This window comes from Amblyraja radiata, chromosome 10 (genome assembly GCF_010909765.2).
Source record: "Amblyraja radiata isolate CabotCenter1 chromosome 10, sAmbRad1.1.pri, whole genome shotgun sequence".
NCBI classification, from domain to species: domain Eukaryota; kingdom Metazoa; phylum Chordata; class Chondrichthyes; order Rajiformes; family Rajidae; genus Amblyraja; species Amblyraja radiata.
Window position 1 is genome coordinate 22,077,358 of NC_045965.1, and position 27,271 is coordinate 22,104,628.

The 27,271-nt window shown below is 45.9% G+C and overlaps 1 protein-coding gene across 5 annotated transcripts in view; it reads left to right on the forward strand.

The window, feature by feature from the left end:
• Nucleotides 1–27,271, forward strand: part of cacna1e (calcium voltage-gated channel subunit alpha1 E) — a 188,751-nt gene that overhangs the window by 123,283 nt on the left and 38,197 nt on the right. For all 5 annotated transcript variants that reach the window (XM_033028317.1, XM_033028318.1, XM_033028319.1 and 2 more), the window contains 10 exons: nucleotides 5,249–5,409; nucleotides 12,974–13,108; nucleotides 14,872–15,073; nucleotides 18,390–18,554; nucleotides 20,149–20,259; nucleotides 21,583–21,666; nucleotides 22,691–22,807; nucleotides 24,958–25,023; nucleotides 25,131–25,222; nucleotides 26,473–26,614. In XM_033028317.1, the coding sequence (XP_032884208.1) occupies nucleotides 5,249–5,409; nucleotides 12,974–13,108; nucleotides 14,872–15,073; nucleotides 18,390–18,554; nucleotides 20,149–20,259; nucleotides 21,583–21,666; nucleotides 22,691–22,807; nucleotides 24,958–25,023; nucleotides 25,131–25,222; nucleotides 26,473–26,614 (1,275 nt within the window). The remainder of the gene's footprint in view (nucleotides 1–5,248; nucleotides 5,410–12,973; nucleotides 13,109–14,871; nucleotides 15,074–18,389; nucleotides 18,555–20,148; nucleotides 20,260–21,582; nucleotides 21,667–22,690; nucleotides 22,808–24,957; nucleotides 25,024–25,130; nucleotides 25,223–26,472; nucleotides 26,615–27,271) is intronic.

The window sequence follows — 27,271 nt, forward strand, 5'->3', positions numbered from 1 at the left end:
ATTACAACATTTAAAAGACATTCAGACAAGTTCATGAATGGGAAAAGTTTAGAGGATTATCAGTCAAATGCAGGCATATGTGACTAGCTCATATAATCATTTTGGTTGGCGTGGATGATTTGGCCCAAAGAGCCTGTCTCTGTGCTGTAACTCAATTACTGATAAAATCAGGTATCCATATGCCATTTCAACCATTATACAGTTGTGCTGCTACCTTCAAGATACTTGGACCTGAATGCCAGTTTCTCCATTCCTCAATACTCCCTAGGTGTCTAAGAGCAAGCTTAAGGTGAGAAGCAAGAGGTTGAGACAAGAATTCTTTCACCCAGATGTCGTTTGGAATTTGGAGCACAGTTCCTGAAGGCAGATACTTTCCCAATGTTTAACAAGCATCTAGATGAGCACTTGAATCACCAAGGCATAGAAGGCTATTGACCAAGTGCTGGTAAATGGGATTAGTAGACATACGGTACAGATGGTCAGCATGAACATGTTGAGTTAGAGGACATGTGTCTGTGCTTGGTGACTCTTTGACTCCAGGAACACGAGGCACTGGAAGTGAACCAGGGTTTATAACCTGAGAGGCTCTGCAATTTAATCAGTGACTGAGCTCTTCAAATTCATGTTGCAGGGCCTTATCCATCTTTTTACCTGTGTCATTGGTAGTAAAGATACTATCTCTTTACTCCATGCTTTTTCATTTGAGCTATTACCCTTCTTTTCCATTTCGCACGTTTCTCCGGGTGGCGCCAGCAATGGCTGCCTCACCAACAGTCTGTCTGTCCTTTCCTTCTTTGTGTTTTAATAATATGTCTTAAATATATGTTTTTAGTGTTCTCCGGGTCTAATCTCTTACCTCGACCGAGATGCGATTTTGTTTCCGTATTGTATCTCTGTCCGCATTGTGGCCTAACATCAAGGAGTTGCCGGCCGTTGCTGGAGACCGATTTTGAGAGCTCAATCGTGGTCACCTGCGGACTTACCATCGCGGAGCACGCGATCCCTTTGCCAGGGATCGACCTTGGACCAACCATGGGTGCTTGCGGACTTAACATCAGGGAGCTCGGGGTCTCTGGTCAGAGACCGACTTCGGAAACTCCAAGCCGCGGGAGCTTCGACCACCCCGACGTGGGACTTTCGGTCGTCCAAACGCAGAGGGCTTCGACCACCGGCTGCGGGAGCTTTGATCGCCCCGACGGATGCGGGAGAATAAAGAGGAAGAAGATTGGACATTTTTGGCTTCCATCACAGTGAGGAATGTGGGGAATCCATTGTGGTGGATGTTTATGTTGACTTTTATGTAGTTGTGTGTCTTGTTGCTTTTTGTTTCGTATGGCTGTATGGTAATTAGCATATCGCTGTACATTAATTGGTACATGTGACAATAAAAGACCTTAAAAATCTTTGAAACCTTTAAAAACTAAGTATCCTGGAACATTTCATTCCCAACTCTGGTCACTCTGCAACTATGTCCTGTTGTCCAGGTTTTTTTCATTTATGCTTCTTGTACCATGTTTTCCATATTAACTTCCCCAAAAGATACCAAGGCAAAAATGTCTACTGAATATTTCTGTCATTACCTCTGTATCATCCCTTTGCAACTATGCCCATCTTTTTCTCCCCCTCTTCCCTGTGCACCACCTGGATTGGGCAAATTTCACACCTGTCCATGTTCTCCAGAGATGCTGCCTGACTGTCTGAGTTACTCCAGCACTTTGTGTGTCTTTATTTGTAAACCAACATCTGTATCTCCTGGTATTGGCTAGTTTAGTCCAGTTTAGGTTATTATTGTCGTATGTACCGAGTACAGTGAAAAGCTTTTGTTTGTGAGCTATCCAGTTAAAGAAATAACTTTATATATGATTACAATCAAGCCAGCCACAGTGCACAGACAAAGGGTAAAGGGTACAATGTTTAGTGCAAGATAAAGTCTGTTGGAAGGTCTCCAATGAGATAGATGGGAGGTCAAGACTGCACTCTATCTAAAGATAGCTCCACCAGTTGTCTGATAACAGCTGGGAAGAAACTGTCCCTGAATCTAGAGGTGTGCATTTTCAAACTTCTGTACCTCTTGCCTGATGGGAGAGTGGAGAAGAGGGAGTGACCGGGGTGAGACTCGTCCTTGATTATGCCGGCGGGCTTGCCGAGGCAGCGTAAAGTGTAGATGGAGTCAATCTAAGGCAGGTTGGTTTGCTTGATAGTCTGAGCTACATCCACTACTCTCTGCAATTTCTTGAGTTCTTGGTTGGAGCTGTTCCCAAACCAGGCTCTGATGCATCCCAATAAAATGTTTTCTATGACACATCTCAAGAAGTTGGTGAGAGTTGTTGGGGACATGCCGCACATCCTAAGCCTTCTAAGGAAGTCGAGGCAATAGTGTGTTTAGGCTATGTTACGGTGTAAGATCATCCCCATTTATATAGATTTGTGCCATTAATTCATCCATCATTTAATGCATTTTGTAAGATATTCAGATAAAGAGCCTGCCAATTTTTCCTCTTTACTAGTCTACCCGCCCTGTCTCTATTTTGAGATATATTTCTGTGTCTATGTCCCTTACGGACAGACTTATCCACTCTACCACATTATTTAATTTTTCTTCATCTTTCTAAATACCCTCTTACCAGAACTCTACCTGCCCTTTCAACGATGTCATTCTTATCTTCCTTTCTTTCATATATGTACATTTAAAAAAATCTTCCATTGACTGTTGTTCATTAATTATTTAATCGTGTAGAACTGAGGGGAAATAAATGTTTTCAATTTTGCTTCTGATGCCATGTTTTCCATACTAATTTCTCCAAAAGATACCAAGGGAAAATAACTATTGAATATTTCTGTCCTTACCTTTGAGTCATCCCTGGCAAATGTTTAAAAGTCAAAACATGCAATGCCTTTATCCGCATACAGAAACTGTACATAACAAAATGGATGAATATTCAGCACAAACCTGATCTATTGCTGAGGTTTGGTTATGGAGTGACTCAAGTTTTGGGAACTGATATTCCTAGCAGATGATTGTCAGTAAACAAAAGGCAACAAATAAAATGGTGAGCAGCATTCATAATGGAAATAATGAAACAAACAAAGGTAGGGATAGGGAAAAAAAATGTTTGCCAGGAAAATCAGAATCTAGAATGAGTGGGAATAAATACAGGTGCACAACCTTTTATCCGAAGATCCAAATAACGAAAACCTCCGAATAGCGGACATTTTTTCGGTCCTTGAAGAAAGGTCCTTGAAAACGTTCACCGAGGGCGGCCCGCAGAGGTGACAGCGGAACCTCCGGTCGGTCCTCCAACAAAGGGGAACTAAATCCCCATTCATAAAAGAGAAGGTGAGAGTATATTGGGTGAGTGTATATTGCGCGGGAGGGTAGGAATCATTGTAAATCATTGCTTAAATGTTAGTCAGTTAGTTTGGTGGGCTTTTGGGGGGAACTTTAATTCTTAGTCCCCTACCTGGTCGGAGAAGCGGGGAGCGGGCAATGCCTTACCGGGTCGCCGTGCAGTAAGCTCCGGACCGCTGTGCCGCGGCTCCCAACATCGTGGAGCTGGGGCTGTGGCCGGCTGCGCTGGATTTCGATTTGTAGCGCCGCGCAGCCAGGGGTAGAGTTCGCCGTGGTCGGAGTTACAACCGGCGCCGCCCGTGGCCGGCCCACCGCAGTCTCCACGATGTTGGGAGCCGCGGCCCACAGCGGTCCGGGCTGCGGTGGTCCAGCCACGGGCGGCGCCGGTTGTAGCTCCGACCACGGCGAACTCTACCCCTGGCTGCGCGGCGCTACAAATCCAAATCCAGCGCGGCCGGACACCCGCAGCACCAGCTCTGTGATGTGGGTGCCGCGGCACAGTACTGCACGGCGACCCGGAAAGGCATTGCCCGCTCCCCGCCTCTCTGACCAGGCAGGGGACTAAGAATTAAAGTTCCCCCCTTCACCCCCACCACATAAAATCCCTCCAAACTAACTGACTAACAATCATTAATGACAAGAAACAATAGTGTTTAGGCCTCTTGGTTATTGTCTGAAACAAGGTTAATCTGGAAACAGGAACATATAAAAATGGTGATTGAATAACTGTAGAAGACTAATTTCTAATGTAAACAGGGCAAAAACGCACACAGGATGAATCAGTAATACTTGATGGAGTGCCTTCTATATAGTTTCTAAAATAATGTGAAGTGAGCAAAGAGTTCAGCCTGCCTTAGATCTTGTATTATGATTTGACTGGCTTGACTGCTTAAACTAGAGAAGGAATTTGTACTAACTTTGAGTGGTGAGATCAAAACTAAGAGCTTGTTTTAATATATTGCATAAGTATGAAGCACCAAGATAGACTTGGAACTTAAAAGCATGGCCAAAGATAAGCAATGATAAACATTCAAATAAATAATTAATAATTCTGAACAATATAACATTCCCTTGAGGAACAACAGAAAAGGACACATTTTAAAAATTGATTTGCTAATAAATGTTGGTGTGCCGTGGCCATTTGAGGATTGTTGCATGAAAATAATGAAAGGGTTAATAGGCAGGAACTGCGAGTAGTTTGGGAGTCAAATTTTGTTTTTGTGACAAGGGATTGGTCTGAGGATTGAAGTCTAAGGGAAAGTATGCCTTGATGCATTTGTAAGAGCATTGGTCTGGTGACTGCACCGTGGCTGATTACATCAGCAATGATGTACATGGCTTGTAATCAATGCAACAGAGATTGAGCTGATTGATTCTGGGACAGAGAGGATCTTATTTGGAGAGGAGATTGGGCAGAACAACCCTGACATCCACAGACTTTAAGAGAAAGCAAGATGACCCCTTTGAAGTCTTTGAGCCTGCATCCATGGCTTACAGGGTCAGATTATGAATTTGGACATTTAGGATGTAGATAAGGGGAAGTTGCTACACTATGAATCTTTGGAATTTGCACACACAGAGTGTGGTGGATGTTGAATATGTTCATCAATTCAAGGGATATTGCAACAGGAAGTAGGCTTAAGGCTAAAGTAGAGCTGACACTCGACAGGGAAGTAGTGCATCTTCAGGGGCTCTATGCCTGTTCCATTTCTCATTCCTTCTCTTGCCACTCCTCAGTTTGTCTCGAACAATATTCACCTCAATCTGCATCACAGTCTTTGCGGTTTTCTTGTCTCCAGTCTGGGTGGTGACTAATGACGGTGTAGATGATGATGCAGCCAGTGGGTTGGAGCTCTCTACTGATGCATGGGTTACTATCCTGTGGCGTTCTGGTTTCAGGCAGTGTTCGACTGCGTGGTGACATCACTGAAGAACGTGTTTAACATTCTGATAGTCTACAAACTCTTCATGTTCATCTTCGCAGTGATCGCCGTGCAGCTCTTCAAGGGCAAGTTTTTCTACTGCACAGATAGCAGCAAGATGACCAAACAGGAATGCAGGTAACCATGCACACCCAGAGAACGAGGAGTGCAAGCACAGCTCACACTGACACTACACACGCCCTGTAGTGATCACACCAGCTCACACTGACACTTCACACACTGTGCACTGCCCACACCAGCTCACACTGACACTACACACGCCCTGTAGAGACCACACCAGCTCACACTGACACTACACACACTGCGCACTGCCCACACCAGCTCACACTGACACTACACACGCCCCGTAGAGACCACGCCAGCTCACACTGACACCCCATAGAGACCACGCCAGCTCACACTGACACTATACACACTCCGCACTGCTGACACCAGCTCACACTGACACTATACACACTCCGCACTGCCCACACCAGCTCACACTGACACTACACACACCCTGTAGTGACCACGCCAGCTCACACTGACACTACACACACTCCGTAGTGATCACGCCAGCTCACACTGACACTACACACACTGCGCACTGCCCACACCAGCTCACACTGACACTACACACACCCCGTAGTGACCACGCCAGCTCACACTGACACTACACACACTCCGCACTGCCCACACCAGCTCACACTGACACCCCATAGAGACCACGCCAGCTCACACTGAGGTTACACACACTGCGCACTGCCCACATTGAGTGACACTGACTGTACACACACTGTCCAGGTGCCACTGACACTACACAGTGTGTGCAGTGTCCATAATAGATCATACTGACACTGCACACGATCACCAGTCACCACAACAGGTCACACCGACTGCACACACTCCGCATTGCCCACAAAATTCTTCATTGGGTTTTACCTTTTTCCATGAGAATCGAATGTTTCAATGTGACTTCCTATTTTGGAACTGCAAATATATTTTAAAATTCTTGTTTGCTGTCAGACCACAGATTTTTTGTGTGTGATTTTCTACGTTTTGGCTTGTATGACTCACCACCTTTCCTGTAAATCGAGGTATATCATTACTTAACTCTTCACGCTGTAACTCTCAAGATCACAGGCTTTCAAATTGCAGGCTCCATACTGGATCATCGCAAGGGCTTTGATATTTACAATCAGTGTTCACAACAGAGAAAGGGTCCAAGACCTTTACCGGCAGATTCGCTCACTGTAAACAATAGATGTACAAAACAAGTTGTGAGAATGGCTCAGGATCTGCCAAACATCTATTCCTGGACAAATGTTAGAATCAATGCTTAAGGTGACAATACAGAACATTGGAAAGTCATCACCTCATCAAACATAGGCAGCGTGGTCTTGTGAAGGGGTGATCATAACCATATAACCATATAACAATTACTGCACGGAAACAGGCCATCTCGGCCCTTCTAGTCCGTGCCGAACACTTATTCTCCCCTAGTCCCATCTACCTGCACTCAGACCATAACGCTCCATTCCTTTCCCGTCCATATACCTATCCAATTTATTTTTAAATGATAAAATGGAACCTGGCTCCACCACTTCCACTGGAAGCTCATTCCACACATGTTAGAGTTAAAGTATTAGAGTTCTTTGAGGAATTGGGGGGGCACGATGGCGCAGCGGTAGAGTTGCTGCTTTACAGCGCCAGAGACCCGGGCTCGAACCTGACTATGGGTGCTGTCTCTGTGGAGTTTGTACGTTCTCCCCATGACCGCTAGGGTTTTCTCCCTAAGTAGCAATAGCAGACGACTGCAAATATTTCAGGAACCAGCAGCAAAAGACTTACCAGCTCGAAAGAACAGCAAAATTGATTTTGAAAGAAAACTTCATGGTAATATCAAAATGAACAGTAAAGGATTCTGTAGATATATAAAAATGAAGCAAGTGTCTGAGTGTTTTTGTATCAACGTTTATAGTGGAGGACATTGCAAATATCCTGATGGTAACAGATGGGATAGTTTCAAACAGCATATAATATCATGAGCAACAGGTGTTAGAAACAATCGCAGAATGAAGATGGACCTAGCTCCAGGATTCAGCAGCCTGCACCCAAGGTTTCAAAGAAAGTAGCTACAGAAATAGTTGAGCCTCTGGTTGTATTCCGAGTTGGTACTAGTGGATTGCAAAACAGCTATTCTTGTATATTCTTTGGAGTTTAGAAGAATGAGGGTTGATCTTATTGAATGACGAATTCAAGTGATGGAAGTATCTGCAGGGGAACCCTCCTGAGGAAGGGTTCTGAACCTACTTACGAACTTGTAATCATTCCTTCCATAAACCAGAGACCTGTCCAATCCAGTTCTACCCCATTGTGGACATTGGACTTAGTCTATAGATAACAACTATATTCTGTGCTCTGTAGCCTTCCCTTTACTCTATCTATTGTACCTGAGTTTGAACGTGATTGTATTTATGCATAGCATTATCTGATCTGATTGGATGGTATAATTTAGAGATACAGTGTGGGAGCAGGCCTTTTGGCCCACCGAGTTCAAGCCAATGATACCATATACCAGTTCTATCTTACACCCTAGGAACAATTTACAGAAGCCAATTATCAATTTACAGAAGCCTATAAACCTGTTCATCTTTGGAATGTAGGAGGAACCAGAGCGCCCGGAGAACGTAGACACAGGGAGAATGTACAAACTCCCTACAGACAGCATCCGTAATTAGGATTTAACTTGTGTCTCTGGCGCTGTAAGCCAGCAACTCTGCCACTGTGCCACCCTTACTGGCCCTGTCCCACTGTATGAGTTCATTCAAGAGCACTCCCAAGTTTAAAAAAAAATCAAACTCGTGGTAAGCACGGAGAATGAACGTAGCGGGTACGTCGGAGCTCGGGGACGTCTCTTAGTGGCTCGTAACGCTAACGGCGGGTACTCGGGAAGACTCGCTGACGGCAGGTAAGCTCGGGAAGACTCGTGAAGATTTTTCAACATGTTGAAAAATGTTCACGAGAGCCCCGAGTACCGACGAGCGGCCATTACCGTAAATCTCCGAGTTCGAATCAGGGCAAACTCGGGAGAACTCTTCGAATGAACTTGTACCGTGGGACAGGGCATTTAGCATTAAAACAAAGCTTTTCTCCATAACTCAGTATTCGTGAGAATAATAAATCTAGTTTTGTTTGATTAATCCCTGCCTCTCCAAGTGCAGAGTAATCATGCCCATGATCCTCTTTTCCCAATAACTAACACTAATGTTACACTCACATGTCTATAATTAACGGACTTATTCTTGTTGCCTTTCTTGAATAACAGGACGACATTTGGTGTCTTCCAGTCATCTGCTATTTCACCTGTGGCCAGCATATCAAAAATCTTTTTCATGGTCCCAGCTATCTCCCTTAGACAAAACCTAGGCCGTATAACCAATTTAATCCTACTAATTTATATAACACCTCTACCTTTTCATGACATCATGTTCCAGAATCTCACCATCCCCTCATTGAATTCTCCAGAGATAACACTCTTTGCAATTCCATCTGAAACCACTCTGCCCAACTTCCCAGCTGATCGACATCCCTCAATACTGTTAGACAATCTTCCTTGTTATCTACGGCTTTGATTTTGGTTTCATTTGAAAATGTAATAATCAGACCACCTACATTGTTATCCAAGTCATTTATATATATATAACAAACAACAAATGGCTGTGCACCAATTTCTTTGGCACACCACTTGTTACAGACCTCCACTCAGAAAAGTAAAGCATCCGTCCACCACTACCTTCAGCTTCCAGTCACCAAGCTAACTTTGGATCCAGTTAGCCAACATACCTCAGATACCTTGTGTCATAACCTTTTGGTTCAACCTACCAGAAACCTCACTGAACGCGTGAAGTCTACGTAAGACATGACCAATGTACTGTCTTCATCAATTTTTTAATTTACCTTAATTTCAGGACCTCAATTACAAGACCATCCTCATCCCTTTCCATAACTTCCTTGAATCTTAGTTGTGGTCACTATCCCCACAATGCTCACCCACTTGCCTGACTACATTCCCATAGGTTAGGTCCAATAGTCTCAAAGACTATCTGTGTACCGATTCTGGATTAAAAATCACAATCATAATAATACTTTATTAGCCAAGTATGTTTTGCAACATACGAGGAATTTAATTTGCCAAGTCAGTCATGCAATTAAAAAGCAACGGAACACACAAAATACATTTTAACATAACTACAGTGACTCCTCCACATTCCTCACTGTGATGGAAGGCGAAACAAAGTTCACATCTCTTCCCTTCTATGCTCTCCCATGGTCGGGGGCTTTGAGCCCTCCGTTGACGGGACGATCTTGACTCCCATAGCCGGCTGTCGGGCCGCCTCCATTGGGGCAATCAGCTCTCGCTTCGGGGGGATGTCAGCTCCCCTGCGCCGGCGATCGGACCCCGCGTTGGGGCTGGTCGAGCCTTTGCGTAGTTGGAGCTCCCGACTAGCCTCTCCAGAGTCTGCGAGGTTTTGATGGTAAGTTCACAGGCCGCGGTTGGAGCAATGCCAGGCAAGGGATCGGCTCCGATGTTAAATCCACGCCCCGCGGTGGGGCACAAAGTCAGTCCGAGGAGGCCTCCAGCTCCATCGATGGTAGGCCGCAGAGCGACCGGAGATGCAACCCGGAAAACAATCGCATCTCTGGCAAGGTAAGAAAGATTCCCCCGACCTCCTCCCCCTCCCCCCCCACATAAAACAAACTGGAGAACATTTAACACACACTAAAAATAAAAAAAAGACAGAAAAAAAATCCCGCCCCTCTCAGTCTTTCACCCACAGGCGATTCCTCTACTGTTAAACATAGAACGATGCAGGACAGGAACAGGCCCTTCAACCTACAATGTCTATGCGGAATATGATACCAAGCCAAACTAATCTTCTCTGCCTCCACTTGTACCATATATATTGAAATCCTTTTTTTACTATAACTCTACTCTTACACCTGAGTTGTCTGCAGGGCGGTTCCTCTTTCTTCTACTCTCACCTGCAATATACCTCCAGCAAAGTGTTGCCCTCATTTGAAGACCCTTCTAGAATTTGTAGTTTTGTGTGCAGTTCTGGTCGCCCCATTACAGGAAAGATGTGGAGGCTTTGGACAGTGCAGAGGTGATTTAGCAGAATGCTGCCTGGATTAGATGGTTTCAGATACGGGGAGAGGTTGGATAGACTTGGATTGTGGAACTCTATCCCTGTTCTGACGGGGGGGGAGGGGGGGGGGAAGGTGGTGGGGGCGTGAGTACAATGTGCTGGAAATGGAAGAACACCACAGGTGAGAGCTTCATTCACAACTGCCAAGGGAAGCTATGTTTCCTGAAGAAAGAGGACATATCAGATGTCCTAGAGTAGAAAGCCTCATGCATGATATTTACACCCCCCTTCCCCCTCACTGTGCTTCCTCCACTCCTCACAGTTCCACTCTCATGCCTCCCCCCCCCCCTGATGGAACAGGTATAGAGTTCCATTGATTACTATCTTTAATTGCAGCAGCGTCCTCATCCAACGCATACTTACCCCACATTTCTGCCAGCTTCATCACAATTCCTTCAGTGGTTTACATCGCCTCCTCTCCACCACTTTCTGCTTTAAGGAAAGAACTCTCACCATGATTCTCATCCTTAAGCGGCTGTCCCACTGCGGCAACCTAATTGGCGAGTTTAGAAGAGTTTGAAAAAGTGTCATGTTGAAGACCTCCTTCGACCATGTTGAAGACTAGCTTTGACTAGCTTTGACTAGCTTCAGGAAAATTGGACACCGAATAGTGGAGAGTGAAGACGACCTCCTTCGATTTTCCTTCGACTATGTTGAAGACTATCTACGACTACCTTCGACTACCCTCGATTACCTACGAATAACATGCCGACCTACGACGACCTACCTCGACTAAACATTGATATTGATTTTTTTTTCCTTGGCGACCTTTTTTTACTCGCGGGCATTTTTCAGCATTTTGAAAAATACGCCGCGACGTAGCTGAGGCCTCGAGTACGCGGGAACTACCCTCGAGCATGAAGGAGAGTTATATAATGGATGGGATTTATATAGCGCCTTTCTAACACCCAAGGCGCTTTACATCGCATTATTCATTCACTCAGTCACACTCGGTGGTGATAAGCTACTTCTGTAGCCACAGCTGCCCTGGGGCAGACTGACGGAAGCGTGGCTGCCAATCTGCGCCTACGGCCCCTCCGACCACCACCAATCACTCACACACATTCACACACATTCACACACAGGCAAAGGTGGGTGAAGCGTCTTGCCCAAGGACACAACGACAGTATGCACTCCAAGCGGGATTCGAACCGGCTACCTTCCGGTTGCCAGCCGAACACTTAGCCCATTGTGCCATCTGTCGTCCTAGGACCTCGTGTTGACCATGCTGTGAGTATGAATCGAGGGCAAACTCTTCTGAACTCGCGGATTAGGTCGCCACAGTAGGACAGCCCCTTTACCTTTCCCAGGCACTTCGCCCTGTACAACACCTGTACCTACACCTCCTCCCTCACCTCTCATCAGGGATCCTAAAAGCCCCTGCAGGTATATCAGAGGTCTATGCGCACCTCCTCCAACCTTGTTTACTGCATTTGATGATCTCGATGTGGCCTCCCATTCACCGGGAAGACCAAGTATAGACCAGGCAACCACTTCACCGAACGTGTTCGCCAGAGCCAGCTAGTGCTTCTGATTGCTCACCACTTCAATTCTGCTCTCCATTCTCATACAGACCAGTCTGTCCTTGGCCTCAGCCATTGCCCGAGTGAGCCTACACGCTAACTTGACGAATAGCACCTTATATTCAATTTGGGTAGCCAACAAGCAATATAATAAATCTGAAGAAGGGTTTCGGCCCGAAACGTTGCCTATTTCCTTTGCTCCTTAGATGCTGCGGCACCCGCTGAGTTTCTCCAGCATTTTTGTGTAACCAGAATAAACATAGAATTCTCGAATTTCAGGTAGTTCCCCAGGTCTTCTCGCACACCCGTCTTTTCACTCCACACCCGCCACCCAGTCCCTTTCCCTTCCTCCAACCCCTCCTTCTGTTCAAGAGCCAAGAGTGTTTTATTGTCAAATGTCTCTAACAGAACAATGAAATCTGTACTTGCAGCAGCACAACTGCTGTGTAAACACGTGTAGGAAGGAACTGCAGATGCTGGTTTAAACCGAAGATAGACACAAAATGCTGGAGTAACTCAGCGGGACAGGCAGCATCTCTGGAGAGAAGGAATGGGTGCAGAAGGGTCTGACCCAAAATGTCACCCATTCCTTCTCTCCAGAGATGCCGCCTGTCCCGCTGAGTTACTCCAGCATTTTGTGTCAATGCTGTGTAAACATTGTACTCAGTAAGCAATAAAATAAATGGAATTAAGCTGGAGAGGAAAGGTGCATAGGGATACAGGCCTAATAGAAGCGCGTGAGACTGACACAAGTAGGCATAACATTGGCTTGTTGTATGATTCTCATGGAAAACTGGAGCCCTGAGTTGTCCAGAGCTGATGCACTGACATTCAGTCACATTGAAGCATTGATTGCATGATTTCATGTGCATTGTGATTATGCTTGTGCACACATTTGTGTGCGGTTGTAACTGTTTCTGATTCTCTATGCGTGCAAACGGCCAGAGCTTAATTGGAATTCTTTTACAGAGGCCAGTTTGTGCTGTATGAGACAGAGAATAAAATTGTTGATCGAGAATGGAAACGCTACGACTTTCATTATGATAATGTTGTCTGGGCTCTACTGACACTGTTCACTGTCTCCACTGGAGAGGGCTGGCCACAGTGAGTATTTCTATCAGGAGCAACCTTTGCTTACAGTTATTGAATATTCTTGCTGCTTAGATAGCTTTAGAAGGTGCATTCACTGGAGTATGGACTATAAAGGGCGATCTTGGAGTTGATCATGTAGACAGGAATAATTTGCTCGACTATGTTCATGTAGACGAGAGCATAAACTTAAAATTGGGGGCTGTGTCCAGGTATGGTGTCAGGAAGGGCTTCTTCACTCAAAGTTGGTGGAGATCTGGAACATTACACTAAATGTCAGAGTCATGCTGCACTGAAACAGACAATCAGCCCACCACACCCACACCCACCAGCGAGCACCCATCTGTGTTATTCCATTGCCAACACTTGGCTCACAGCCCTCTCTGCCTGGGCGATTCTAGGTCCCATCCAAACTCTGCATTCATCACTCTCTCTGGCAGTGTGTTCCAGGTACTCACCACCCTCTGGGTGAAAAGGTTCTCCCTCAAATCCCCTCTAATCTCTTACCCCTTACCTTAAATCTATGTCCTCTAGTTTTATTCTCCTCTGATTATGGGAAAGGTGTCCCCCAGTGTCTCCTATCTACAGCTCTCATTGTTTTATGTACCTCAGTCACGTCCCTTCTTAACCTCCTCATCTCCAGGGAAAACAGACCCTGCCTGTCCAGTCTCTCATTGACCATCGCAAAGACAACTATTCCCTGCCTACTATTCTCAAGCCAATTGTTATATCCATTTACCGATTTACTCAGGATGCTATGGATCCTAATCTTTTGGATCAGTCTCGCTTGTGGGACATTGTTAAAGGCCCTACTGAAGTCCAGGTAAACCACATCCACTGCACTGCCCTCATGAGTACACTTCATTGCCTCTTCAAAAAATAATATTGATCAGATAGATCTACGCTTGACAAAGCCACTGTCTTTCTCTGAATAATCCCTGCCTTTCCAAATGATTGTTAATCCTGATTATACATCTCAGAGTGTTTCAGGAGAGTTAAGGGTGAGGTAGAGCAATGGATTTGAGATACGGGGCACAGAAAGAGTGGTGGGTATATGGAACGCACTGCCAGAGAACATAGTTGAAGCAGGTACTATAACAGCATTTAAGACTCTTAGACAGGTGGATAAGAAAGATTTAGAGCAATAATGGGCCAAACACGAGCAAATGGGTTGAGCTTAAACTTGGTCAGCATGGGGGAGTTGGGCTGAAGGGCCTGTTTTGTTTCATTTAGTTTAGTTTAGTTTAGTTTAGTTTAGTTTAGTTTAGTTTAGTTACAGCGCGGAAACAGGCCCTTGTCGAGTCTGTGCCGACCAGTGATCCCTGCACATTAACACAAGTCTACACACACTCGGGACAATTTACACTTATACCAAGTATACAAACCCAAGCCAATTAACCTACAAACCTGCACATCTTTGGGGCGTGGGAAGAAACTGAAAATATTGGAAAAATCCACACAGTCACAGGGAGAACATAAAAACTCCGTACAGGCAGCACGTGTAGTTGGGATCGAACCCGGGACTCTGGCGCTGCCAGCGCTGTAAGGCAGCAACTCTACCGCTGCGCCCACTGTGCTGCCCCTGACACATTCACCCAGGACTCAAGAACAACGAACAAGGGAAACCCTGCTGATATTTGAACTTTGTCACTCCGTGTCCGAGGGCAGCATTCAGCATCTGCCCTGCCGTTAGAAACGGAGGCTTTGTCTCTGAGTTGTGTGTACAGCATTCCGTGTGAAAAGGTGTTGCTAACATGTTGTTCTCTGTTTCCTCTCAGGGTGCTGCAGCATTCCGTGGATGTGACGGAGGCTGATCAAGGACCCATCCCAGGGAACAGGATGGAAATGGCCATCTTCTACGTTGTATATTTTGTCGTATTCCCCTTCTTTTTCGTCAATATCTTTGTGGCCTTGATAATCATCACCTTCCAGGAGCAAGGAGACAAGATGCTGGAGGAGAGCAGCCTGGAGAAAAACGAGGTGCTCTTCGGCTTGATTCTCCCTCTCGCTACGCATCTCCCTTTCCCATTCCCTACATCCTTCACACGCTCCTCGCACCATATCCTTCTATCCATAATCCACACTCACTGGCATCCGATCTTTATAATTCATAGTCCTTCACGATTCATTCTCTCTTCATCACAACTCACTCTCTCCATTACAATTCAAACTTTTCTTCAGACCCTGACTCCAATGCTTAAAAGATATTTGTACAGGCACATGGGTAGAAAAGGTTTCGGGGAATATGTGTCAAATGCAGTCAAATGGGACTAGCTCGGGAAGGCCAGCATAAATGTGTTGGAAGGAACTGCAGATGCTCGTATACACCGAAGATAGATTCAAAATGCTGGATTAACTCAGCGGGACAGGGAGCATCTCTGGGTAGAAGGAATGGGTGACTTTTCAGCTCAAGACATTGGTCAAGATAAACGGCTTTGGCCAAAGGGTCTCTTTCCATGATCTATGACTCCATGAACATCTCAGCTCCAATTTTATCTTAACTACATTCTTCAATCAATTCAAATTAGATGATTACAAAGCATAGAACAGCATAGCACAGGAACAGGTGCTTTGGCCTAACATGCCTACGCTGACCACAATGCCAATTTAAATCGCACATGGTTCATATCCCTTAAATGCTTCTTAAATGCTGCTATCATTTTGGCATCGACCATATCCACTGGCAGTGCGTTCCAGGCACCAACCACTCTCAGAGTGCCTCACAGGTCTCCTTTAAACTGTTATCCTTTCATATACTGATGCTGGAAATCTGAATTGAAAACAGAAAATACAAAGAACATCAGGCCAGACAGAATCTGCAGAGAGAGGAACCGAGGCAAAGTGTGCCTGATGTGTCACACTATCTATGTTTCTCTTTCAATACACTACCTGTCCTGCCAGGTGTTTCTAGAAGGTACTGTTTCTATTACAGCCTGACTTTAAGAGGTCAATTTCCCTAGTTCCAAACAATTGCTCCCTGTGCAGATTAGGAAGGATTTACTGAAACCGCAGCTGCAATATTGTCTCCAGTTCTAGCCCTCCTGGCCCCGGATGTCTTGGAGATATTGTACTCAAATCTCACTAGATTAACACCTGGATTGAGGGAGGTGGGTTTGAATAGGATTAGCCCATACTCACTGGAATGAGAGACGCTCACAATGATACTGGAGTCTGGAATGAGAAACAAACTGCTGGAGGACCTTGGCATGTCGAGCAGCATCTGTGGAGACAGACGGGAGGTCCATGTTCTCTTTGAAATGCTCAACACTCAGAGCGGAACTGACAAAGTAGATACCGATAGGATGTTCCTTTGGCTGCAGGTGTTAGAATTGGAGGACATTGTCTCACCGTAAATGATCAGTTGTCGAGGGATAAAATGAGGGGCCACCTTTCACCCAGTCAGCGTGAAGTGTTGGAGATTCTGCACCTCGGAAGGTGTGCATGTCAGTTGTTGAGAACAGTCAAGCGAGATACATATTTAAGATCTTTGAATACTTCATGGAATCAAGTGATACTGGAACAGGGCAGATAAGGAGAAAGGCAAGCAGTTGTGCGATGACATTATAACATTATGTACAAAATCACGATAAGAATAGATCGGGTAGACGCACAGAGTCTCTTGCCCAGAGTTGGGGAATCAAGAATTAGGACAGAGGTTTAAGGTGTGTGTGTGAGGGGGGGGGGGGGGGACTTAATAGGAACCAGAGGGGTCGTTTTTTCACACAATGAATGGTGGGTGTATGGAACAGACAGCCAGAGGCAGCTGTTACGGTTGTTACAATCACAGCATTTAAGAAATATTTAGACAGGTACATGGTACATGGACAGGTTTAGAGGGATACGGGCTACATGGCAGGTGGGACTAGTGTAGATGGGACATGTTGGCCAGTGTGGGCAAGTTGGACCGAAGAGCCTGTTTCCACGCTGTTATTATTCACTGACACTTTAACATGTTGGAGGAGGATTCAGAAGCAAGAATGCGTTTAGCTCATCGTTGACTTTGAATGTTCTTGTGCTTTTCACAACCTACTCTCTTCTTTGCACCAGGTTTTCAACTTCAGAATTCACACTTACTTCATGGTTCACAATTCTCAGTCACGTTCCTTCATGCTGCATGTGATCTGCTACATAAAAAGGACAGGAAAATTAAACTTAAAGGGACAGGAAAGCAGCATTATTAGCTGCACCGGCAATGTGCCTTGCCATCACTCAGGAACCACTTCCTTCTTTCCGATTCCTGTTTGCTTCCAACAGAACAACATTGACACTCTTCCCACAACCGTCATGTTGCAACAGTGACCTATAAACTTTTATTTTGCATTGAGGTCCAGGCTGCTTTAACGACACAAAATGCTGGAGTAACTCAGAGGGTCAGGCAGCATCTCTGGAGAACATGTATAATGTTCCAGGTCGAGACTCCTCTTCAGCCTGAAGTTACACCGGCACTTTGTGTCTGTTTTTGTAATCCAGCATCTGCAGTTCCTTGTATCCACCAAGCTCTTTCCCCCAGTTTCCCCACCTCGGAGAGCCTCACTTCACCAATCCCAGTTTAAATCGGTCCTTTCTCCTTCGGCCCGTTAGTAATGCCACCCGTTGCAGCTCGCACCCCTCACTCTACGCCACTCAGAATTAATTCTGACGTCTCTCCATTTCATGATTTCAATCTTTGCCAGTAGTTACTCTAACTCCCGCCCTGCCCTCTCCCTCCACCTTAGTGCTCTAACCTCTCCTTCATTCCCTCTGGTCCAGCACTCCACTCCATCTCTCCCCTCAGCTTGCCTCCAGCCCGCTCCTTAACTCCCAACCTCCAGCACTCACCCTTCACACAGCATCACAACTTTATTGCTCTGTTTTGACGATCTCGAGCATTGTGACTTCTCTCAGCTGAGTCATAAGCTCATACAGTAAGTTAAAGGAACAGAATTAGGCCATTCGTCCACCAAGTCCACTCCGCCATTCATTCATGGCTGATCTATCTTCCCCTCTCAACCCCACTCTCCCGCCTTCTCCCCATAACTCCTGACACCCGTACTAATCAAGAATCTGGTAATCTGCGCCTTAAAAATACCTAATGACTTGGCCTCCGCAGCTGTCTGTGGCAATGAATTCCACAATGAATTCCACAGATTCACCACCCTCTGACTGAAGAGAAGGTAGCCTGCACCTGACACATTGTTGCCTGGAGTATCTAAACCCAGAGCAGCAAGCGAGTTGTGCGGTGTGCGGTGTGAAACTCGCTGAAGCGCTGGCCATTGTATTTCTAGTCCATCAGTGATCTCCATGTTTTTCTCTCCAGAGAGCGTGTATCGATTTTGCCATCAGTGCCAAGCCCCTGACAAGATACATGCCGCAGAACCGGCAGACCTTCCAATACAGAGTTTGGCACTTCGTGGTGTCGCCTTCGTTCGAGTACACCATCCTGACCATGATTGCCCTCAACACTGTGGTCCTCATGATGAAGGTAGGCCTGGCTGGAATCCACCATTTGGAAGCCTGTTGCACAGTCATGTCGGGGAAAGCTAAGTAATACCACCCAGGGTGCATCTCACACCCACTCCCCTGGGATATCTCTCCTCCTGCAGTTCTTCTCCATTTTATCTATCCCCAAATTTGATTGGGCCACAGTTGATGCCAAAGCACCAAGCTTTGAAATTTCACCACCTCTTTCCTAGATTTCATGAATCTCTCTGGCCTCCATCTCCCTTTCTTTCTGTAAAGGGTCCACTTAAATCCTGCCTCTTTAACACAATCTTTGGTTGTCCGGCCCAATAACTCCATATATGTTGGAATTGTATGTTAGAAACCTAGTAACTTCATTGGGACCTTGAACTATCTTTAATCGGACTTTATCTTGCGCTAAATTTTGTATCCTTCACCTTTGAATGTGATCATGTATAGTCTCTCCTTTGACCGGATAACACACAAACAAAAGTGTTTGAATGTATCTCAGTGCATGTGACAATAATACATTAAACTAAACTAACTTCCTCCAAACTTGAGTAACGCAATTCCACATTGAGATTTTCAATCGAGAAATAGGGAGTAAATCCAATGTTCTTCAAGACCACTGTACATCTGGGTGATGGTAAATTACACAGGGTTACTCCATGTGCTACTGGATATAGTTCGGTTACTTCCTGTAAAACAGTGTACCATTGACTATCACAATTCTAACATTGATATAGATCTTGTGTAGAGATAGAGGACATGGCTAATGCTCCTAACAAATATTTTGCTGTTGCCTTCACAAAAGAGAAGGATAATGGCAATGTTATGGTTAAGGGTTGTAAAATATTACATGGGGTATGAATTGAGGTTGGTTAATTTACCGCGCGCACTTGAAATGTATTCCATCCTGTTGAGGGAAGGGAGGGAAGGGAAGGGAAGGACAAGTGACATCGAGACCCTTCCACAGACTGACTCAGTCGGCTGGGTTACTGCAGCACTTTGTGTTTCAGTGTGCCCGTCCGTCACCGTGCTGCTCCTTCCCCTCTCACCTGCTGGTGCTTCAAAGGTGCAGTATGTCAGCAACTCCAGGGGAGGAGGAGGAGGAGGCTGTGGTGGGGGGGAAGGAGGGGGCATGGGAGGGGAGGAGGGAGTGGGAACAGGAGAGATGAGGGTGGGAGCAAGCCTGGCACGTGACAGTTAGGAACAGGCTGGGGGGGAGAAATTAATTGGCCGATGGGTGGAGTCTTTGCAAAGAATCTTTGCTGAAAAGCAGTAAAATGGATTAGCAGTGATTGGTGGAACTGAGTAATACTGAGCCCCATACTGTATTGTGACTCACATCCCCCATCAATTTGTTAGTTAAACAGGCCGTGAGTGGTAATTTTGCACCTTCACTGGGTCTGTACCACCATCAGGCGATTATCTGGGCTATCCCCAGGTAAAACTAACCCTTATCAAGCAAAATTAATATGGGTGGAATTCACCATTTTACTCCCTGTTACTCAGTGAGTTTAGTTCAGTCAGAGCTATTTATTAAATTGGAGCCCAGTAACATGGTGATGTTGGCTTGTCTGGTGGGTGACTACCTGTTTGCTTTCTCGTTGCAGCATCATTCTCCTCCGCCGGGCTTCGTGAGTGTGCTAAAGCTGATGAACATTGCCTTCACTATCACTTTCACACTCGAGTGTATCCTCAAAATCATTGCCTTTGGATTCCTGGTGAGCACCATTGGAAGATAAGCTACTTTGGGATAGGACAGTGTAATAAAACATCGGCCGAGAAATAGTGTGCCAGGAATCAGGCCGCACAAGGTGGCGTGTAGGAAGTAACTGCAGACGCTGGTTTACACCGAACATAGACACAAAATACTGGAGTTACTCAGTGCGACAGGCAGCATCTCTGGAGAGAAGGAATGGAAGGGTCTCGACCCGAAACATCACTGTAGTGAGGTGACACGAACTTTTGAGGTGTCAAAAGCTCTTTGGTGCTGCGGATACCAGGACCATGCAGCGTCCTTGTGTGTCAGTTCTCGTAGGGGGGCAGATATGTCGCTGAGGTTGGGAATTAATTTTCCCAGATAGTCATGACCATTCCAAGGAACATTTGTAGGCTCACAACGTCAGCAGGAACCGGCATTTCGTTGATAGCAGCAGCCTTTGATGGGTCTCCAATTGGATGCGTGGGTTCAGATCCCACTTCTGACACCATGTAATGAGTAAACATGAACACATATAAAGATACAACACATGTTTATTAAATCTACTTGCAGCAAAGATCTGCAGACATTACATTTCCTAGCTGCTACTCATACTAACTAGCGTAGGCAAGCTCTTGATAATATAAAGCACATACTAGGCGGAGTCACTACTAACAAACACTATAATTGGCTAGTATGAAATAGCCAATCTACACTCACCCTTTCCTTTCCTCCAGAGATGCTGCCTGTCCCACCGAGTTACTCCAGCATTTTGTGTCTATCACACAAGGTTGTGTGTTGGGACCATCAATGTCCAGACCTCACTACTCAGTTGAGGTGGACAATGGTTTCAAACGTCTACTCTGTGTGGTCTAGTGTTGTGGATGTCAGCTGACACAGAGGGATCCAATTAACCTCCACGCCGCCTGCCCCTGGCTTATGATGGAGTGTGAGCAAGCCTTCAACATGATGAAGATACAGTTTTCGGGCTCCTATATGTTCTTCCTGATGGCAGAAGATTAATGTGTGGCCAGGGTGGTGTGGGTCTCTGATGATGCTGGATCCTTTCTGAGGCATCGACTCCTGTGTCCCTTCGATGGTGGGGTGGTCAGTTAGTACTCGTGATGGACTGGGCAGTGTTCACCACATTTTGGAATCTTCCTCGTTCCTGGACGTTGGAGTTGCTGAACCAGGCTATGATGCAACCAGTCAATATGCTCTCTGCCGTCCGTACACCTGTAGAAGTTCAAGAGAGTTCAGGGTCTTAGGGATGGCAGTCACTGTTTTATGTGCATGCTGATCAGAGAAGCATTGAATGTCTGACGCCTTATGTCTTCCCTTGCAGAACTACTTCCGAGACTCCTGGAACGTGTTTGACTTTGTGACGGTCGTGGGCAGCATCAGTGAAATTATTGTGACAGAATGCAATGTACGGTGCTACAATGCCACACCCCCTTAGTGTGCAAAAAGTGTGAGACTGGGCACAATCGCAACACGACTGGGTGTGAGGTTATGACTGTGAGCGAGTGAGTGTGTACAAAAAGGGAAATGATGCCAGCGAGAGAGGGTGTGATCAAGTGAGAGAGAGTTTAAGTGAAGGTGCAGCCAGCAGTGACTGTGAGAGAGGCACAGTCACCAACAAGAGGGGTCACATCCAGAACTGAGTATGAAGTGGGGCGCAGTTGGGAGTGGTATTGAGTGCAAGATGGGCAACGAGGGGGTGAGGAGAGTGTAAGAGCACACAATCGTGTGTGAGGGTGATGTACACAAAGAGAAGATCTCTAGCCAGAACTGCTGATGTTGCTTTATACCAAAGATAGACACAAAATGCTGTCGGAACGGGTCAGGCAGCATCTCGGACGAAAAAAGGATGGGTGATGTTTCGGGTCAGGATCTTTCTTCACACTGACCCAAAACATCACCCATTCTTTTTCTCCAGGGATGCTGCATGACTTGCTGAGTTATGCCAGCACTTTGTGTCAGTTCCAATGATCTCAAGGTTTGGGAGTTATTAGGGTTTGGGGTAGAAAGGCAATGATGGAGTGAAGGGAAGAGAGAGGCTGTGGGTGCAGAGGTGAAGGGAAGAGAGAGGCTGTGATGGTGTAGAGATGCTTTGTTGGGGTACAGTGTAGGGAGGCTTTGTGGGGATGAGGGTATGATTGGAGCCACTTCAGATAGATAAGCATTCTTGTAGAGGAGAGTACGAGAGGTGCAATGGGATGATGGAGCGAGCGTGTACGACAGAGCAGAGAAGCGTATGGATAGTATTCTGGTGGCGCCTTAAAGTCTGAGAACTTGGGTAAGAGGGAAGGCAGAGGATTGCGACGAATCTCTGAAGTGAAATGTGGTTCATTATGTGGTAACAAAATAGTGATCGTGCAAGAGCCTGATCAGAGCTGTAACGCAGGTGGAGAAAGAGTTTCCTTTGACCTCTTGCTGTCACCTCTCCACAGCTGAAGTTTGTAAACCTGAGCTTCCTGAAGCTGTTCCGTGCCGCCCGGCTCATCAAGCTGCTGCGTCAAGGTTACACCATCCGCATCCTCCTCTGGACCTTCGTGCAGTCCTTCAAGGTACACGTTTCTCCCAAAGCACATCAGATCAGATTAGTTTATTGTCATATCCACCAGGATGCAATGAAATTCCTTGTTCACAGGAAACTCCTAGAATTCACAGTGTATGCAATAATTATAGAAACAAAGAGTCATACAGTGCAGAAACAGGCCCTTCGGCCCAACTAATCCATGCCAACAAAAATGCCACATCCAAGCTAGTCCCATTCTTGGACTATGTCTCACTAATCCTTTCCTATCCATGTACCTGTCCAAATGTCCTTTAAATACCTGCCTCAACTACATCTCTGGCAGCTCGTTCCATATACTCACCACGATCTGTGTGAAAAAGTTGCCCCTCTGATTCTTATTCAATCTTGCCCCTCACCTTAAACTTATGTCCTCTGGTTTTGTATTCCCCTTCCTTTGGTAAAAGACTCTACCTGGATGTCCTGGAACTTGAAGCTGACCATCATCCCTGCAGCAGCTCCATTGATGATGTCAGAGTTATGTTCACTTATGTTATGCCATATTCAGCTCGGATAAAGCCATCTATTTCAAGATGCTATTTATTGACTATAACTCAGCTTTTAACACCATAATACCAAAACAATTCATCCCTAATTTCTTGGATCTTGGTCTTGGGACCTCCATCTGCAATTGTCTTTAGACTTTAGAGATACAGTGTGGAAACATGCCCTTCAGCACACAGAGTCTGCGCCGACCAGTATCATACCTTACACTAGCATTATCCTACACACTAGGGACAATTTTACAAAAGCCAATTAACCTACGAACCTGCACATCTTTGAAACCGAGCACCTTGAGAAAACCCATGCAGTCACAGGGAGATTGTACAAACTGTACAAACAGCACCCACGGTCATGATCGAACCCAGGTCTCAGGTGCTGCAACTGCGCTGTGATCATCGGTGATACCACTGTTGTTGGTATATCATGTTGTTACCTGTGGGCGGAGCACCAAGGCAAATTCCTTGTATGTGAATACTTGGCCAATAAACTTACTTACTTGCTTTCTTAGGTCAATAACCAACACTTCCCCAACCCGTAACGTCACCTATCCATGTTCTCCAGCAATGCTGCTTAACCCACTGAGTTACTCCAGCATTTTCTGTCTTTTTTTTTGTCAACCAGCATCTGCAGTTCCTTCCGTCTTGCTGACGTTAAGAGCTAAGTTGTTATTCTGATACTACAAAGCATTTTTTTTCCTGTACTCTTTCTCTTTGTTGTTGCTGAACTAACAACAGTGGTATCATCGATGATCGCAGCGCAGCTGCAGCACCAGAGACCTGGGTTTGATCATGACCGCGGGTGCTGTTTGTACAGTCTGTACATTCTCCCTGTGACTGCATGGGTTTTCTCAATGTGCTCAGTTTCTCCCACACGTCAAAGATGTGCAGGCTCGTAGGCTAATTGGCTTTTGTAAAATTGTCCCTAGTGTGTGGGATAATGCTAGTGTAAGGATTGATCTCTGGTCGGCGTGGACTCTCTGTGTGCTGAAGGGCATGTTCCCACACTGTATCTCTAAAGTCTAAAGACAATTGCAGATGGAGGTCCCAAGACCAAGATCCAAGAAATTAGGGATGATTTTTTTTTGTATTATGGTGTTAAAGGCTGAGTTATAGTCAATAAATAGCATCTTGAAATAGATGTCCTTATCCGAGCTGAATATGGCATAAGAGACATAGCATCCTCCGTAGAGCTATTTTTCCTGTGCTCAAATCACAAGGGGTATATATGGTTTGGAAGACAACTGTATTGTAATTGTATTGGTGCATTATTTAATTATCACACCAATGCAACAATGCAACAAGCGAGATAATGTCACCCCAGCAGAAATATGACTGCACGCTGAGGTTCTGCTGCAGTAGTGTGTGGTACTCGTGCTAATTTGGTGGGGTACCATGCAAAGGGATTTCTCATGTAATTCCAATAACTTGGCAAGTGGTGCGGCTGATAGTGTTGCAGCTACAGTGACCCAGATACAAACCTCTCAGAGGAAATTAGACTGACGGAAATGCTCTGAGACCAGGCGTGGACTCCTGTGTCACATGAAGTTGTCACCAGGAGGTGTTCGGTTTCTCCATGTGTTTTGCATCTTCTGGTTCGTACGTTGTGCTGTTCGTGATCAGAGTGTGTTCCATTCCCTAGGCTCTTCCATACGTCTGCCTCCTGATTGCAATGCTGTTCTTCATTTATGCCATCATCGGCATGCAGGTGGGTTTCTCTGTTATACAGAAAGATTTACCACATCAACAAAACTTTGCGAGTATTCCGTGTGCTGACAGAATCTCTCCTTGAAATCTTTCCCTGGATTTCTACAGCTTTTTGGAAATATCGGCCTGGATGACCATACCCCCATCAATCGACACAACAACTTCCACACCTTCTTCAATGCGTTGACGCTGCTGTTTCGGTGAGTCCCTCTCTTAGCGTCCAGAAATGGAAAACCAAGCTGAACCCACCAGCAATTGGACTGTTGAATTCCTTTTCCAACCTTAGTTTATAATCTAATCACTGGAATAAAATAATCTCCACCAAAAACCACTCTGTCAGCTTTTATGGATAGCATAAGAAGTTATGATTCTGTGAAACTGTGAAAACTTTCACCGTTGTGGAGTTAAAATATACTTGAAGTATCTCACATGGTGAAATGTGAGATATTTACCTGGTGCAAAATCGTAATTTTGGTGGCCGACTAGGAAAAGGGGAGATGCAGCGAGACCTGGGTGTCATGGTACACCAGTCATTGAAAGTGGGCATGCAGGTGCAGCAGGCAGTGAAGAAAGCGAATGGTATGTTAGCTTTCATAGCAAAAGGATTTGAGTATAGGAGCAGGGAGGTTCTACTGCAGTTGTACAGGGTCTTGGTGAGACCACACTTGGAGTATTGCGTACAGTTTTGGTCTCCAAATCTGAGGAAGGACATTATTGCCATAGAGGGAGTGCAGAGAAGGTTCACCAGACTGATTCCTGGGATGTCAGGACTGTCTTATGAAGAAAGACTGGATAGACTTGGTTTATACTCTCTAGAATTTAGGAGATTGAGAGGGGATCTTATAGAAACTTACAAAATTCTTAAGGGGTTGGACAGACTAGATGCAGGAAGATTGCTCCCGATGTTGGGGAAGTCCAGGACAAGGGGTCACAGCTTAAGGATAAAGGGGAAATCCTTTAAAACCGAGATGAGAAGAACTTTTTTCACACAGAGAGTGGTGAATCTCTGGAATTCTCTGCCACAGAGGGTAGTTGAGGCCAGTTCATTGGCTATATTTAAGAGGGAGTTAGATGTGGCCCTTGTGGCTAAAGGGATCAGAGGGTATGGAGAGAAGGCAGGTACGGGATACTGAGTTGGATGATCAGCCATGGTCATATTGAATGGCGGTGCAGGCTCGAACCGATTAGTAAGTGTGTCAAAGGATTAGTAAGTGTGTCAAAGGATACGAGGGAAAGGCAGGAGGATGATGTTGAGAGGGAAAGATGGATCAGCCACGATTGAATAACGGAGTCAAGGTCATGACTGGTGCAGAGAGGGGAGACAGTGTGAGACTTGTTCCCATTAGTGAGGATTTCAAGGGCAAGGGGAAACAGATTTTAAAATGCTGGGGGAAAATTCAAAGGGAAATGTGTATTTCTGCTGCACTAAGAGGAGTGTGTGTTCTTGCAGGAGTGCGACGGGGGAGTCGTGGCAGGAGATCATGCTGGCTTGCCTGAGTGGGAAGGAGTGTGAGGGGACCAGGGAGCCCAGCTGCGGCACAGACGTCGCCTACTTTTACTTCGTCTCCTTCATATTCCTCTGCTCATTTCTTGTAAGTGGCAACCTTGGAACAAACAAAGTGCTAAATGTCAAGTAGCACCTGGTCATTTCAAACCATTCGAATGATTCTTGAACCTAGAGTCATAGAGAGTCATACAGCATGGATTCAGCCCCTTCGGCCCAACCTGCCCACACCGACCAATGTATCTCATCTATACTAGTCCCACCTGCCTGCATTTGTCCCATATCCCTCTAGGCCTGTCCTATCCATGTACCTGCCTCAACTACCTTCACCGGCAGCTAGTTCCATATACTCACCACCCTTTGTGTGAAAAAGTTACCCCCTCAGGTTTCCATTAAATCGTAACCCCCCCCCTCCCCCCGCACCTTAAACATATGACCTCTGGTTCTCGATCCCCCCACTTTGGGCAACCTGTTAAAACCTTGCCTCGTACATTCAAAATCTCGCTGCCATCAGTCTGAATATCCCTGTTTACTTTTGCTCAGCTTTTGTTCTGCGCACAAGGCTATAATTTCTTCTCTAAAGGGCCTGTCCCACGAGCATGCGACTCCATGCGGCAAGCGCAACCTAAAGGGCCGGTCCCACCAGCATGCGCCTGCATGCGGCAAGCGCGACCTAACGTGGTCGCTTGAGCCGTACGGCGTGGCGGGGCCGGTCCCACTTCGATCGCCGGAGCCATATGGAGTT